Source organism: Engraulis encrasicolus, chromosome 4, assembly GCF_034702125.1.
Source record: "Engraulis encrasicolus isolate BLACKSEA-1 chromosome 4, IST_EnEncr_1.0, whole genome shotgun sequence".
Classification (NCBI taxonomy): domain Eukaryota; kingdom Metazoa; phylum Chordata; class Actinopteri; order Clupeiformes; family Engraulidae; genus Engraulis; species Engraulis encrasicolus.
The window spans coordinates 30,258,127-30,274,849 of record NC_085860.1 but is presented as its reverse complement, the minus strand read 5'-3'; the positions used below and the strand labels follow the sequence as shown (position 1 = coordinate 30,274,849).

Here is a 16,723-nt window from a genome sequence, read left to right as displayed (position 1 = left end):
TTGGGGAGAGGAAGTCGATGTCAAACAGAATCTGATTAGAACAGGCCCCGTCTGCTTGTACTCGATAGCAGTAGTAGGAATGTCATGCATTTTGCATTAATGTATCCAGTAGGTCTTACTACTATCGTGCGCACCGAAATAGCAACAACCACAGTATCCTAGAGATCTGCATCTGAGACAATACTTGGCCTTATTTGCACCCTGGCAAGAAAGCAAGAAAATTATATGTGCACTACCGCCCCCTCGTGGAATGGATAGTGTCTGACAGAGACAGCTCATTTGTCAAAGTCGTTTCCAGACATGGCCAAGATAAGACAAGACCATCCTATACTTTCAGCAATATAGGCCTACCCTCCGAAGTACAAGTAAATGTTTCTTGCAAGTGGTGCACAGCGCACACAGTCTAACCACTTTATTTGACTGGTGGTTGAAACTTGTTTTTTTATCAAGTTCAATGCAATCACTGTAACTGTGTACATTCTAATCATACGCTACATGAGCCAGTAAGGGTCTTTCTGATAGCAATGTCACACACAACACAACAGCTCAGTCATCATAATCACTCCACATGCCCATTTCACCACCATGTATGACATGTTCTGAAATTTGGCACACGGGCCAGGCCCAAGAGTCTTTCTGAGAGTACTGTTAGTACACACACACAACAATTCAAGCATCAGAATAAGGCCTATGTCTATCCATTTTTACCACGATGGATAACTTGTTGTCCGTCACTGACATGGCATGTAATAGCTTATGTTTAGCCTGCCACAGAGCTGTAAACATGCTGTAGCCTACATGGATATCCACATGCTCCATCTGTAAATAGACCACAACGCATAACAGCAGCTTACTGTACACATGCACAGTGTTCAAGCCCGGATGAGAATAGCTCAATGATGTTGACTGTTGCAGTGGGTGATGCATGCTTTACTGGTCTACTGTTGATTGGCATTCGACTCCAGATACTTATTGCCATTAAGTTGTTGTGTAGAACAGATAGTCACATTAAGTAGGATGCTAAAAGGGCCCAGGGTCCTATAGGCCTACTAAGAAGCTGGTTCAGGAGTAAACCAGGTTAAGTTTAGAGGCAAATCATCTAATAGGAGAGCCTGTAGCCCTGTGTGTTCTTAAGAAAAGGAGGACTCTAGGCTCTTCTATTAGATGATTTACCTCTAATGCCAAGTTAATCAGTGCAAACTGACAATATTGTCAGTGCAAACTGACAATAAAGTATCATCGTATCGTATCGTAATGGGTCACTCCTGAACCAGCTTCTTAGTATAGGCCCCAGGCCTTGTTGGCTGCGGTTAGGGAGTTGTTGTGATTGGAGGGATGTGGCCGACCTCTTCCACCCTCATCCTCTCCCCTGTCATAGATTAGGGCACTGTACAATATAGCTAATAAGTCATTACTGTAATGGGGGAGCACCATTTTAAACAGCTTCACTCATGATGAATGAGAATCTTCACAGTCTATCAAATGAGGAAACATCGTTCTATTTGTGGTTCATGAGCTTGCCTCTTTTGATGCAGCCGTCCTCAATCCTATGACCTAATCACTGCTGGACACTAAATATGGCATGCACAGCAGCCTTGTGTATTCCAGCTCCTAATTGATCCATGATTACCTCTCTTTTCCACCAGTAGGCCCCTGTGGCTGTGAGTCTTGGGATCGCACGTGTGCCGTAACACCTATCCCCACATTGCTCCAGGGACTGTAGCTAACACTGTACATAAATAACCAAGTCGCTTTGGATAAAAGTGTCAGGAAAGTGTAATGTGATGTAATGTACATGGCCTTCGTTCCTATTTCTGTCAGGTCCAAACCTGGGCTGTCCAACGGCAGTGAAGGCCAAAAGGTTGTAACAGAGTTGAATTTAGGAAGCCACTGGGAAGTTACATGATGGACATGGCAGTGATGTCACTTTGTCTGGTTTGACTGACTTGTCCCCGAAGGACCAGCCTCACTGGGTGTCGCGTGGTTGGCCTGATTTGGTCACATGTCACCTTGACCATTGCCAAACAGCTGGAGTTATATTATGGAAGCCAAAGGCCACTCAGAAATAAATAATAGTCACCAGGTTCATCTAAATTCATGGTGGCAGAATTATGAAAGTCTTGAAGCATCAATTAATCGCCTGCCTCAGACATGGAGCTTTTGGTTATGTAAATGTATTGCCGTAAACCAGGAAATAAAAAAGGAACAATTCTTTCCATTTTTCCACTGACAGTACATCTTTCATTGTGTCTTTAAAAAGTCCAAACAGTTCTGTTATGGCAAAAAAACAACATTAATTTTCTCTTTGCACCATGATTCCAAGGAATTGTAAGCGAAACTAAATTCCTTTGCTGTGGGGCTGTTTCCTGGAAAATTCAGGTATTCAGTTGCCTGGAGGCATCTGGCAGCAGTGGCCGCAAGCCTTTCAAGATCAATGGATATATCAAACGCTAATACAGACAGGCTCCCCACATGGATCAAATATTTTCTAGGAATAAGCAAAGGGCAGTTCAGCATTGAATAAGATAGAAGAGCTGGCAACAGCACAGTTCTCCAAAGGCCTAAAATCAAACATCCCTTTATAAAGTGATTATAGACAGCTTTGACTGGGCTCAGAACAAAGTTATCAGAACATTTTGGACCATCACCTGTAGAGTGATACGTCTTGGCTGGTGAACATTTCAGTCTGACCTGTGGCCTCAAACCAAAAGTCACATAGTGTGTACACCTTTCCCATGAAGTTAAAATGCTGAACTCCATCACAACATCAAAACAACAACAACCTCTATTTCAAAATAGATAGCAATACAGAAGGTCTGGGTCGGTGTTTATAGTAAGTGACATCAAAAGGTCGGTCTCGTTGTAAAAATATCCATGTATTTTGTCACAGGGCCACATCATCTGAAATTACAAACAGTGCTGCTCCGATGGCCCAGCCATGGAAAACTGCACACGGTGCCAACTGCAGGCCCAGACAGGTTCAATGTGGAAGGTGAGTCCCCCGCCCCCCTTAATGCCTTTGTGTTTTAGAGACATTATCAAATTACCGCATTGTGAATCTTATTAAAATGTGAATTACATAACAGTTCCTCCTCCCAGGGGTGAAAGCAGTTTTCATTTCTTACCGGTGCTTTTCCCCCACCGCCACCCACAAACAAACAATATACAAACAAAATAAACATGAGCATTACATATCTATTATCGGTGCATGACTATTTTGGGTGTCTCTTCATAGGAGGACACTTGTCTCAAATGGCATAGTGTGGTTGTATGTGTTTTCTACTGAAACAGTAGACCTTACTTTTTTCAAATGTGGGATTTTGGACAGCATTAAACCTTTTCTCTTACCGGGAGCCTACTGCGCACCAGCTGTAATTTTTAAACCGGTGCTGCGCTCCTGTGCACCAGTCTACTTTCACCACTGGTTTCTCCTCCTCCTGTCACCACAGATATCACCACACATAACCATCATGCAACTACAGCCATAGAGTAGCCTAGACTAACTTAAAGGATTTATCCGGAGTTGGAACAAGTTTGCCTGATTTTTGCATGTTTGGGATGAAATACAGTCACTCTAGAGCAAAATCAAGGCAAAAGGATGCGTTTTGAGAAAGTTTGATAATATCACGTTAGCCTCGTTAGCCATATCAGCTATGCAATATGAAAGATGCGGGCATCGTTTTTCGGCAGTTACACACATTTCAAGTTTAAAACACAATTTTAAAGTCTTGCACAACTCAAAACAACGTCACACTTACCTCGTAATGTGTTGAGGGTATTCACACATAAACCGAAGTGTCCAAAGTCCTTCATGTATTCTTGAAAGGTCTGCAGAATGTGTTTTGTGAAGCTACTACCTTGAGAATATCTAAATTACAGTCAAGACAACTATTTGACACTAAAGTCCACCAAGTAGATTGCCGAGTGCGTCGCACCATCAGCTGTGGTTACTCGCTATGGAAATAATCATAGCTGATGGTGCGACGCACTCGGCAATCTACTTGGTGGGCTTTAGTGTCAAATAGTTGTCTTGACCGTAATTTAGATATTCTCAAGGTAGTAGCTTCACAGAACACATTCTGCAGACCTTTCAAGAATACATGAAGGACTTTGGACACTTTGGTTTATGTGTGGATACCCTCAACATATTACGAGGTAAGTGTGACGTTGTTTTGAGCTGTGCAAGACTTTAAAATGTTGTGTTTTTGAAATGTGTGTAACCGCCGAAAAACGATGCCCGCATCTTTCATATTGCATAGCTGATATGGCTAACGAGGCTAACGTGATATTATCAAACTTTCTCAAAACGCATCCTTTTGCCTTGATTTTGCTCTAGAGTGACTGTATTTCATCCCAAACATGCAAAAATCAGGCAAACTTGTTCCAACTCCGGATAAATCCTTTAACTGATCCTGGAGGAAATAAGCAGCATTTATGCACATGTAAATGTACATTGCATGAAATATTAAACATATCGCACAAACTTGCATAATCAGATATTACCTGAAGAAAAATAATAAGTTGTGTGCATTCTATGTATCTCAATGGTTGTGTGCCAGAAGGTTGCAGCATCACCTCCATAGGAAAATATTTGATTTGTTGTGTGGAGTGCCAGGTATTGTACACTTGCACCCTCTGTTGGCAATGTTCTTGACATTGCACATTGCATCCTCATCAATAAAGAGGCCCCAGCATCAGACTGACGTCATCAGTTAGCGGACGCCAAGGTGTAGGTAGATGTTTGACGGTGTTGTTGACTATTAGTGCGTTAAATTAATGCAAAGTAGATTAATTTGAACTTTATAACAGTAACCAGACGTTCAGCCGTCAGTTAATTGTACTTCAGCGTAAGTCTCTGTCGGTCTGTAATTAATTGCTTCACACTGCTGAATTTTATTTTTCCGCTCAAACGTTCCTCCAAGTTCTCTCGTAGTCGTCACACGTGAGCATCATTGGACACCTGCACGTAAGTGCCCTAGTGCTAATGGTTGTTCTTGCCTTTTTAGTATCTGCACCCTTCAGGACTTAAACAAAAAGTTCTATTTATGTTGTCGAATTGGTAAATTGGGTGCCATTTCAGCATTTACTCTCAACAAGTGTTTACATTTTCCGATGGAAATCCACGCGCGCGCATGGTTAGCTCACCAACAAACTTGCTAGTCACATGGCCTACGCATTATTCACAAATGTAGACCTATGCCTCTGTATTTGACAATTAGATTTCCAAGTTATGATTTTGTTTTATTTTTGTTAGGGATGACATTAAAGCAACAGAGAGACCTATGTTAGACGGAGGGCTTAACCCACGATTGCCAATTTACCTCTTTGTTTAACTTTTCATAGGCATGAAGCATGGCAACAACAGCAGTGCGTTTTGTCCTCTCCAAATTGCTGTGGCCTTTGTGGAGAACAGCTGAAGACGAGGTTGACGCATTCGGCGCAGGTTTGATTCAGCCATGACTGGGCAACAACACAGATTTTCCTTAATCCATGCATCATTTATGTAGTTGTTGTATCCATAAATAGCCTAATGATGTGAAATTGTGGGAACTTTTCAAGTAGGCTTCAATTGACTCATAGTTGTACAGTTGTTTAATTTTACTCATCAAAAGTAGACTATTGCTCTTTAGCTCCAGTACTTTTTGAATTTAGAGCTTATCTGTGGGTGTCAGTGTGCTGAAATCAATACTCTCCGATCTTGTATTGTGCAGTAGACTAATTGCCCCCATTAAAAACACTCTTGTTTGACTCTCTAGCTACTGAGGAGATTCAGCAGGTGCATGGAGGTGTGGTGACGCGCCTGTGCCAGGACTATGGCCTGATTAACGACACCGTCTACTTCACCCCGAGAGAGGTCCTGGGTGGGGTGCCACTGCGACAAGGGGACGCGGTCAACGCCATAGCCATCCGCGACGGACCTCAGGGTGGCTGGAAAGCCATCAGGGTGAGTGAAGTGGCGTGGTGATGGTGGGCATAAAGAATGGCTTCACCAGGCCCTAGCGTGACTCAAACGATGCGCTGCTATGCCATGGACCCGGGTTCGATTCCAGCCCGAGGTCATTTCCCGATCCTCCTCCATCTCTCTCCCACTCACTTCCTGTCTCCATCTCACACTGTCCTGTCATGATAAAGGAATACATCCCCTAAAATGTATATAAAGAATGGCTGCACCATAACCTATGACATTGGTTGGCAAATAGGGGCCCGCGGGCCAATTTTGGCCCGCCATCTATTCTGCTTGGCCCGCGAGATGACATTAATTTGATGTATTAAAAAAAATAATAATAATATTTTTTTTTTACATTTAAAAAAAAAGGGAATACATACAGCAATTCCATACGTTCATACATTTTGAAACATTTATTGAGGTATAGATGATAGTCCTAAGTGACAAAATAACAGGTGGAACATCCCTGCACTTATCCATGACGCACAGAGTAGCCTATTGGCACGCCAGTGTGCGTAATCTTCTGCAAAAAAAAGTCTTGTGTATCCCTCCTCCAGTGGGCAAGGTAAAAAATAGTCTAGGTTTCGTTAAATTAACAACATAACAATGTCTGCTCAAATGTGAAATGGCCCAATTAAAATAAATCATAAAGAAAGAAGTGAAAGCCCAAATAGCCTAACCCACACCGCGGCAAGACTCTTTCGATTCTGTTAATTCCTCGAAGCGTCAAAGTCAAAAGGCCGTTCATTGCACTGTCCTCTCTGACAGCTCAAATTTTGCGTGGCAGCTCTTGACTTGCGCTTTGTAATGAATCTGCTGTTCATAAATTCAAGACGCTTTTGTATGTGGAAACACAGCGCGGGAACAACAGAAATTCCAGAGCCGGACAGAAAACTTTCCAGTATCACGCAAAATTTGTGAAAGGACTGTCATGTTGGGGACACTTGGACAAGTACAAGGGATAGAGATTCAGTAACTAGAACTATTTTGTGTAGCCCAACCGCTGAACACCTATTTCTAACTACTAAAACGTGAGGATATTAGGAGGACACAGAAGACGTCGCCAAATCAGCTGGGAACCGTAACCGGTTGGTAATTTCTCTCTTTTCAAATAGCCCACTGCAAAGGGTGTTACCATCACAGGCTGTGTTACTGTCTTGTTCTTAATGAATCTCCTCCCAACAACAAAAACACGAGGTGTGCTCATTGCGTTATGAAAGAGTTGAGTTTGAGGGAAAAGACGCACACTAGTAGTCTATTTGATAACTAGCGGTCCCACGCCCCAATGGTGCGAAACTGAAAGTTGAGACCGGCATTTGTTTCACTGAGGCTATCACTCCATCCATTGACTTATCAACCAGCTCCTCCAAAACAGCCATCACTTCCTTAAAAACCTCTGCGTCCGTAAATGGTTTGTTGTGACGGGTAAAAACCCATGCTGCTTTAAGGGACACACTCGTAACCCTCTGATGCTCAGTGAATTTTGTTGCTGTGTGCATATCCAGCCTCCAGTGCTTTGATTTGATTTATTCGTTCGCACCTCTGTCCCAGGAGGATACGCGTTTTTGAACTGGCCATTTTTGTCTCATGGTGTCTTCTGATGTTATATTCTTTGCAAACGGCAACAGCCTCGTTGCAAATGAGACACGTAGGCTTGGCATTAATAAATGCAGGCAAGATAAACGCATACCTCTGCTTCCATTCTTCTTTGTAGGTCCTGCATTCTGAATCATTTTTTCTTTTCAAGGCTTTCAACAACGACATTTTGCATCGATAAATAATTAATTATTTAAATGGCTGAACCCCCCCCCCCCTAAAAAAAAAGAGCTATTGCCTGCGATGCCTTTGTCTGAAAAACAATTGCCCTGCGTCCACACTTAATTGCCGACCCCTGACCTATGACATGTCTATGGGTTCCCTTGTGGGAAGTGAGATGTCATTTGGAACAGCCAACAAATGCACAAGGTGATGACAACAACATTAGAAATCGATAAGATTTAGATGGATAAAGGGCCGTGCACACACGTCGCTACTAGTTACTCGCTTAGCGAATGAACTCAATAGAATGTCAATGTGTTCCAGCGAGACTAGCAGGCGAGTACTGTACAAGCGATGCGATGTGGGCGGGTCCCGAGTTGAAAATATTTTATCTTCGAGCGAGGCGAGTGAGCGAGTAACCAATTGGAATGCAGAGCTCGGTACTTCTCGCCTGTTCATTGGCAGTTAAAGCCGCGGGAACTTTCAGCGAACGTTCCATGAAAGAGTGGGGAGTAGACGAGCAAGCGAAAAGCTAGCTTTGTGTGTGTACGCCGCTTAAATCTAGTTGAAGTTTATGTTCTCTGCACTCACATACAAAAAGAGCCTCTTCCACTGTACAGTACGTACATCATGCACCTTTTTTCCCCCACAATTTAATACAGTCAAGATGAAGTCGTCAAGATGTTGACTCTGATTTTGTTTTTAAGTTTGCTTTTGAAATCTTCTATCCTTGTTGCCTTTTAAACTGCAGGTAGAGCGGCACACTGATGCCTGGGAGGACATGGGGGAAGTATCTCTGGACTCTGACCTGGAGAAGGTCAGACCCCTAGTGGGCACCGTGACCTCCTGCGACCACGAGGGAGGGACCATCAACCAGACCACCTACTTCCCACGCTCTGCTTTGTGCGATGGTGGCTGACTATTTATTTATTGATTTATTTATTGTCTATATTCAGTTACTTAGATTAATTGCTAGTCATTTATTTGGGTGGATGAACTGTGGAGGCTGTTCAAGTATGGATCCCTTCGAAGTATTTGATCATACATGCTAAGATGGGCTTTTATTTCTGTTTGTAGTGTATGCATGCCAGCATTTTTTCAATTCTATAAGAATATCTGTCTCTATAAAACAAAGAAAAAACTTTGAGTAAGTTATACTCAGATGACTTTAATCACATTGGGCACGTTTACATTGTTTTTAGTGGAATTAGGTTTTATTCAGGATTGAATGCAGGATAAAATGTCCCATGTAAACGAGACCATTGAGGTGTTTCTGTGGTCCATTCACAGGTTATGAGCCCATGAAGGGAGACTGGGTGCAAGCGCAGTACGTCATCACTCCCACCCACTGGTCCAGCCAGGCCTGCTCAGTGTCCCCTCTGCGATATCGCCGCCTTGACCAGGTGCTCTAGTCCTCTCCTTTACTGTTTAGTGTAGCGGTACACCGTACCACACCAGGGGTGCATTTCTCGAAGCCATAGTTGCTAACTAAGTTAGCTACTTTGATCTTTACAATGCAATTTCCCATTGACAACTACCCAAGTTGCTAACTGGCAAATAACTACGCTTTCGAGAAACGCACCTGTGGTCTGAAGCATGCCCCATTAACATGAACATACTGGTGTCTGTAGATGTCATGTGCTAGACTTCTGTAGTTTCCTACATTTTTTTCATTAATGTTGTGTTTTGTTACAGCAAGTTTTGTTGGTGTGGAGTGCTGGAGAGCACTTGTATATAATGTCTGTCCCATAGAATTAACATCATGCAGTCTTAAACTAAGTGTGCATGCGTGCGTGCACATGGTGTGTTTGTTTGACACAGGTGCGCGTGTCCAGCATGTTTGGGAGCAGCGGCGTGGTGGAGGACAGCATCTTCTTCAGCCTGGACTGCCTGCTGCTGCCGGCCCAGTACCGGCCCATGCCCGGGGACCTGGTCAACGTGGTGGTGGTGGAGAGCAGCCAGTCCTTCTACTGCTGGAGGGCGCTGTGCATGGGGCCCTGCCATAGGTAGGGTTTGGACACGGCCTGGACAGTCTGCTCAACGCTGGATGTGCAATGTAGTTGTTCTCGCATCCCTGTTGTCGCTTTTGATTAAAGCGTCTGCTAAATGTAACTGGTAAACCTCGTTACAGAATGTCGTGTGTAGGTAGAGGCACATTTAAGTTAATGGTGTCATTTGCACAAGTAGAAACAATTCATGTCAGGAATTTCGTTTCAGAGTTGGTGTTTCTCCATTGTGCAGTGAATACTGTGGGGGTTGCTACCCCCATATAGTGAGCTGGTGGCAGTAAGACCATAGATTCCATTCCATTCACTTCGCTACACTTGTGTGAAGCCTAATTAACCCATTGACGCCGGTTGTTGCGTTACGCAACATTGGCCCTGATGGCGGTTGTTGCAAAACACAATACGAACATTATTGATTTGTCAGTATTTTCAAGACGCATGGGTGATGCAATGCACAATGTTGTGTTCAAATACACAAGAGGTGGGTGTTCTTGATTTTTTTTTAAAGATCATGTGACCAAAAAAGAAGTTTGATTCGTCAAAATGTCAAACGAAATCAACCATGCTCGCTTCTGCAGACGTGGGTTGTTTAGCCATTTCACACATGTAAAAAAAAAGGCTGTGGTTCGCGAGACACACTGTTACAGCGAACGTGATGTTCAGATAAGGTAATGAAGAGATTTTAATCGAGGAAAGGAAATATGATTGAAGACCCTTTAGATGGAGAGCAGGAGTGTGATTTGCCGCGGCCGCATGAAGAGGTGGGCGAGTGGCTTCCATTTTGTCTGGCAGTCAGCTAGATTTCGCCCCCAACGTTACCAAAAGTTCACTCCGACACTTAGGGCAATTAGCGAAGGTGCCAATATCTGAGGAGGCACGTCCTTCAGATATATTTCAGAATATTTTCACTGAGGAAGTTTCGGATATAGTGAACAACGGTAGACATGCGGATTATAGACGCACGGCCACACATCCAGCTCAAGTGGAGCCCCGTCTCAAAATAGGATATGAAATTACTCATCGGTCTCTGCATAACGTTTGGAGGAATAGAACGGCCATACTCGCCGGTGGGAGAGCAAGTGGCTGTATCAGACAAATGTCCCCTGATTTATGGCAGAAATGACTGCCTAATAATTATAATAATAATGATTATTATGATTTAGTTAAAGTCGGCTATTGTAACAGTAGCAATAGTAATAGCCTATAATAAATAGCATCAAGCATGATCCTGAAAGCACATTAAACTTTTTTCAATCATTTGATTATGAGATGATTTTTTTAAGGAATATGTGTTAGTGTTAATGCTGAATGAGCATAATCCTGTGAAAGCAGAGGATTTTACCTTTTTAAATGCAATTTGTCCCATGTCCCTATGTGTTCCAGAGGCTGAGATATAGAATTTTTACATAAGAGTTTTCAACCAATTTTTATTATCTCAAAAAACTCAGGCATTGGGGACCTTTTCTAAAAACTGGCTTAGGCGCCAATGGGTTAATCAACAAATTACCATATGTATTGATTTACTACGTGTACACGTGATGCATTATTTAAGAGCAAGACATTGGAATTGGCTTGTTGAAATAGAAGTGCAAGTACATTGTTCTCCCGGCAGGTGTTAAAATTGTTCTCACTGCAGGTGTCATACGCTGCTTTTTTTGTTTTTCTTCTTTTTTGTCTGGGTGAACTAGTTCTGGGCCTGCGATCCCCATGCCAGAGGCAGAGCTGGAGGCACTGCTGATGAACAAGGAGGGTCTGGAGGTCAGCAGAGATGGGGACTTTGGAGCCCTGCTACTGGGAGAGAGCAAAGAGCTCCTCATATGGATAGAGTAAGTCGTGGGTTTGAAGGTTCCACATGTGTGGAAACAGTGGAGTAGACACAGTTTCCTGTTTAAGTCTTTGAATTTTTCCACGTCTCCACTTTTCCATCTCATGTAGGAGGCATGTTCTTGTGAGTCTATCATTAACACGTTCTGAATTGTAAGATATTCATTTGAAAATGACTCGCCTTGAAATGCATTTGGGGAATAGCATGGGCTGTGGAAGTTTGAAGAGCAAGGATGGGTTTGTCTGAATAGTATTGGACTTATTCCACCTCCTTCTGGGCCTCATTTTTCAGGAACACTGGCTCAGAGCCTCATCAGCTGAAGTGCTGCGACTTTGTGGGCTGGGACTCCCAGGAGCAGTTCACCTTCCTGCTGGAGCTGAGTCCTGCCACTGCTGCCGCCATCGCAGCCATCAACGCCAAGCAGCCCCTGCTGCAGCCGGGCAAGACCTGGCTCATCAACGGCGGGCCTCAGGGGGGAGCGGCCAACCCGTACGCGGCCTACACGCGCCCCAGAGGCTCCTCCTCCTCCTCGCTACGCGGGACCATTGGCGGGTATGTATGGATGGAGGGCTACATTTCAATGGTGTGATGGTCTTTCGCTAAAAATTAAATGAAAAGTCAATTTCTTTCTTTCTGAATCGGATGTAATATAACAACATTTACAGAGCATTTTCTAGACAGAAGAAAAAATCATAAATGTCAGTGCCGTTATATTTATTTGCTATCTGTTTAATCTGCATTCACAGACCCTGTGCATACATGTAATTGTGGTCACTCCTATATTCTTTTGTTTAAATTACTTTGAGACCTCCCTGATGGTGTACGAGAGGTGTTCAAAGTCTTTAGCCAGTTAGTCACTCAATCAAAGCTTGAGTCTAACCAAACTGTATTTGTGAATGTCTTCATATTTTTTTCTGGAGCAAGGACTGTATTGGTGAATGTCATAGTAATTAATTGGCCGATAATGAAATCCATCTATCTCCATAGGTATGGGTTGTACCCGCTGCCCGTATTGAGCGAGCCCAATGGGGAGGTGTTTGACGAGGACGTTCTGCAGCCAGATGAGGTGGACGAGGACGCGGGGGGAGGTGCGGACGCAGTGTACGAGGAGCTACGGCAGGCCGCCGCCCAGAAGAGCAACACCCGCAGCCTGGCCAGGGAGGTGGACATCGCACCGGGACAGAGGCTCACCATCACCGTGGGCTGCCATGGAAAGTGAGTAGCAATGGTGGTGGCGGCGGCTAATTTGGATGACGAGGCAGAGATGAACTGCACATCGATGAGCTTCCATTTAACTCATTAAGACCCAGAGCCGCATCTGCGCAATATTTTTAGACCCGTTGTAGATCTCTCGGGTCTAAATGGGTTAATCCATTTGATTGTAGTGACATTTCCAGAACAACCCCTCCTCAGTCTGATAAAAAGTATAATGGATTAAAGAGAAACTCATCGCTGTGCGGTTGTTCTTGTTGTGGGATGTGGGATTCCATTAATGTTTGGTGTTTTTGTTAAATAATGATATTACTTGTAAATGTGGAGTTAAGACGATTTTTGTTCAGATTCCTGACCTCGTCATTTTCAGCATGGTGCAAAAGTTGAAGTTGATATTCATGGTGTTAATATCTGTGAATGTCATAGGAGCCTGGGTCGCTGTGCTGAGCTGCTGCTGTTGCACTTCTCCACGTTCACCATCGGGCGGCGCCTGCAGGTTGCGGTGAGCAGCAGGGAGGAGACCCTGTTGATGCCCAGCGCTCCCTACAACCCAGACAGCCGCAGCCCAGCCCAGCAGCAGCAGCCCACAGTCCTACGCAGGGTCATGGCTCCTGCACCCGTCAGGTCAGTTACTCTATGTAGTCGTGGATCTCAACCTTTTTTCAACAAACGCCCCCAGGACCTTATCGTAAGCCTGCCAATACCCACTTGACATCATCATAAACCTGCCAACGCCCCTTTAGTTTTGAAAAAATGAATTGGACTTGTGCCCATCATTTGGTGTAACCCCCCAGCTTTCTCCTTCCGAAGAAAGTCGATCAGACAGATGGGAACCAAGGGGGCGCTGAAATTTGCCCATAGCTAGAGAACTTTTCAAATATGACTGAAAGCAAGTGGCAGACTTCCACTTTAAGCAAGACTCATAATCACTTAATCCATGCTGTAACTAGCTAGCCTGTAGATAAATAATGTTTTATAAGTCGCCTTGAGTAAACGCATCAGTAAATGCAAGGTTAGGGGTTGGTTCTCTATCAAGATCATACTCTAAGCCAGTTGACCCTCTAAAAGCTACCTAACACACTGTAAAGTAAGTCATGTTTTATATGTCTTATATTTTGTCAGAACATCCAAGAGACATTTGCCCAACTTCCTGGGGAACTACCCAGTGCCACAGGCCCTGCGTGACTGCGTAGAGAACAAGAATGATGTACTGGTGGTTCAGCCTGAGTTGGGGGAGGTAAGCGTGTATTATCTTGTGGACATTAGGATTTTTGCTCTTGAGTTGCTGTGTTCTTCAGCTGGTTTATTTGTGCAAGAATTGCTTTTTTTATTGCTATTGTAAATACATACTTCAGATCGGGTGTTTTTTAAAATTCATGCCATTTTCAAAGTGTAATTAAACTTTCAGACAGTATTTTAAGATTTTGTCCCCACCACGAACATCCTTTTTTTCCCAAGCACTGCCTGACAATGCAATTCCCAAATAATTCTCTTGGATTTTTGTATGCATTCCATTTCGTTTTAGGTCTCATAGGATTTGTATATGAAGGATGAACCACACAACGATGAGCTTCCTTTTAATCCATTTTTATTTTCGTGATGTTTTTGGGCCAATAATCATTAGTTATTCATGTTCATCATCATGTTACTTCTTTTTATATGGTGAAAATCCTTTTGCTGTGAGTGATGTAACCTCCTGGAAATTGTGTAATTCTGGGAATTAACCATTATTTTACAGGGGTTTCTTTTTCTCAATGTCCTTCCAGTTACTAACTCAGGTGACACTACAAAATTATGAAAAAATATAGATATGACACTCGTGCATGTTGACAACATTGCTAACTACTACATTACTACTAGAACAACATAAAAATGTGAAAATAATATGGTTTCATCTAGAATTAACAAATAAGACACCTTGAAAGATAACTTTTTACTGTGAGGGACAGGGAATATGTACAGATTCGGCGGAATCACCCAAATATTGTTTGGATTGATCAGTTAATATATTGACTGATCCTGTCCTCTCTCCTGTTCCCCAGTCACTATCCCTGTTGAATAGTATCAGCTTGAAACATGTTGGCATTAATAACGAGTACCGGTATTATTGTTATTAATTGATCAGCCAATGTATGGACCTCTCCTGTCCCCCAGCCGCTGTCCCTGTTGAATGCCCAGAAGCGCTTCTCCACTCTGCTGTGGCTGGAGGAGCTGAATGCGGAGCATGAGCTGAAGGAGTTCAGCATCACTGGGGCCCTGCTGCGTAAAGGAGCCATCCATCTGCACCTGGAGGTGCCGGGCCTGGCAGAGGGACGGCCCAACCTCTTCTTCGGTTAGATAGCAGCACCTCACTACTGCCACTAGGGGGAAGCCTTGTAGTCATATTTACCAAGGGGTGTTCACTCACGGAACTAGCTACTAGCCACAACTGGCTAACCCTAAACCTACCTAAGTGCAAAATAAATGGGTGTCAATGGAGTTTTCTACTATTATAATTTTTTTTTAATCATTATTTGCCCTGATATATTCATGTCCAGTTCGCAGCTAGAAATAATAAGACCTCATTTGAGTAGCGTTTCGATTATTTTGCGCCACTAGATTATTATATACTGGGTCACAAAGCTCAATTTTTATGAGGCCAAACCCATAAACATTAGCGGGATGCTAGCGAGTACAGGTCGAAATCTTCTTCCCTGCTGTAAAACGACACACCTGAAAGATTTGGCAATACAGCCTATTGTTAAACACCACCCATAGTGCTTACCAGGAATGTTTTGTTGATGAGATTTGTGACTGGAAATAGCAGTAGCAATGTATTTAGCATATGGGCTCCCTTTTCCATTCCATACATTTTCCCACATGAAGGACTTACCAACGCTCGCCAACTAGTGGACACTCCATAGGAACTGCAGTATGCATGCAAAGCTAACTGGCTACAATGGGAACCAATCAGTGTGAACATTCTCCCTGTATTCTAATTTCTCTGTATTTACTGTCTGGGAAACCTCCAGGGTACATTCCATTACCCTAACTCCTGTCCTCAACTGTGCTCGTTACCTCGCACTTTGTTGATGCCCCGTCTCCATGTAGAAAACTGTGTCCCTGCTGCCAACTGAGCTACAGCAGCTTTTGGGAGACTGTTCTCCATTCACCATCCCAATTGCAAATGAGAATGCTTTTTACAAGATATTGAATATAAACTTCTGTCATCAGTGACATCTTGCAATGTCATCACGAGGCCACAAGCACAAGGGAGGACAAGAGTTAGGGTATGGAATAGAATCGCAGTTCTTCCAGTTATTAGTACCGTAATTAGCTGAACATGTCTTATCAGTGGATGTACAGCTCCAGGCCTTTTTATTAGAATACCATGAAAAAGTTGATTTATTTCCATAATTCCATCAATAATGTTAAACTGTCATGGATTGTAGATTCATGGCCCAGTTTTTTAACTATTCCAATCATTATTTTTTTTCTTTTTATATACGTTGGCCTTCCAGCTCAAAAAACCCATGAATTGGGGAATTCGCATTATTAGAATATTGTTATAAAATCACATTTTTCTTCATCAAAATTCGGGTCACATTAAATCAGTTGAAATTTAGTACTTTCTACATAACATGCAATGATCAATACTTGGTTAGGACATTCTCTGTCTTCATAATGGCCATGATGCGTTTAACATTGAAGTCAATGGCAAAAACAGTGCATGGGAGTTATGGAAGCCCAGATATCATTGATGCTTTGCTGTCAGCTGTTCTTGTTTGTTGACCTGGTGCCCCACACTTCCCTCTTCAATATACCCGAAGATTTCCATGCCACGTTTTGGTGTTAACTCACCAGTTTAATTCTAACTCAACAGAAATTAAACCCCATTCATTTTCAATGGGGATTCATTTCTGGTTATTTAGAATTAAACTGGTGAGTTAGCGCCAAAACGTGGCATGGAAATCTACAGGGTATATTGAAGAGTGA

At 43.1% G+C, this 16,723-nt stretch overlaps 1 protein-coding gene across 2 annotated transcripts in view; it reads left to right on the top strand.

Moving 5' to 3' along the window:
• The first annotated feature begins 2,898 nt into the window (after window positions 1–2,898).
• The window catches only part of mov10l1 (Mov10 like RNA helicase 1), a 29,454-nt gene continuing 15,629 nt past the window's right edge, over window positions 2,899–16,723 (top strand). Inside the window, exons 1-12 of one of the 2 annotated variants that reach the window (XM_063197116.1) lie at window positions 2,899–2,992; window positions 5,344–5,443; window positions 5,757–5,944; window positions 8,457–8,616; window positions 8,996–9,108; window positions 9,527–9,711; window positions 11,400–11,537; window positions 11,828–12,088; window positions 12,524–12,751; window positions 13,175–13,372; window positions 13,871–13,985; window positions 14,903–15,080. In XM_063197116.1, the coding sequence (XP_063053186.1) occupies window positions 5,353–5,443; window positions 5,757–5,944; window positions 8,457–8,616; window positions 8,996–9,108; window positions 9,527–9,711; window positions 11,400–11,537; window positions 11,828–12,088; window positions 12,524–12,751; window positions 13,175–13,372; window positions 13,871–13,985; window positions 14,903–15,080 (1,855 nt within the window). In that variant the 5' untranslated portion in view covers window positions 2,899–2,992; window positions 5,344–5,352. Of the gene's footprint in view, window positions 2,993–4,735; window positions 4,967–5,343; window positions 5,444–5,756; window positions 5,945–8,456; window positions 8,617–8,995; window positions 9,109–9,526; window positions 9,712–11,399; window positions 11,538–11,827; window positions 12,089–12,523; window positions 12,752–13,174; window positions 13,373–13,870; window positions 13,986–14,902; window positions 15,081–16,723 lie in introns of those variants that run through there. The other variant, XM_063197115.1, reaches the window with a different exon arrangement.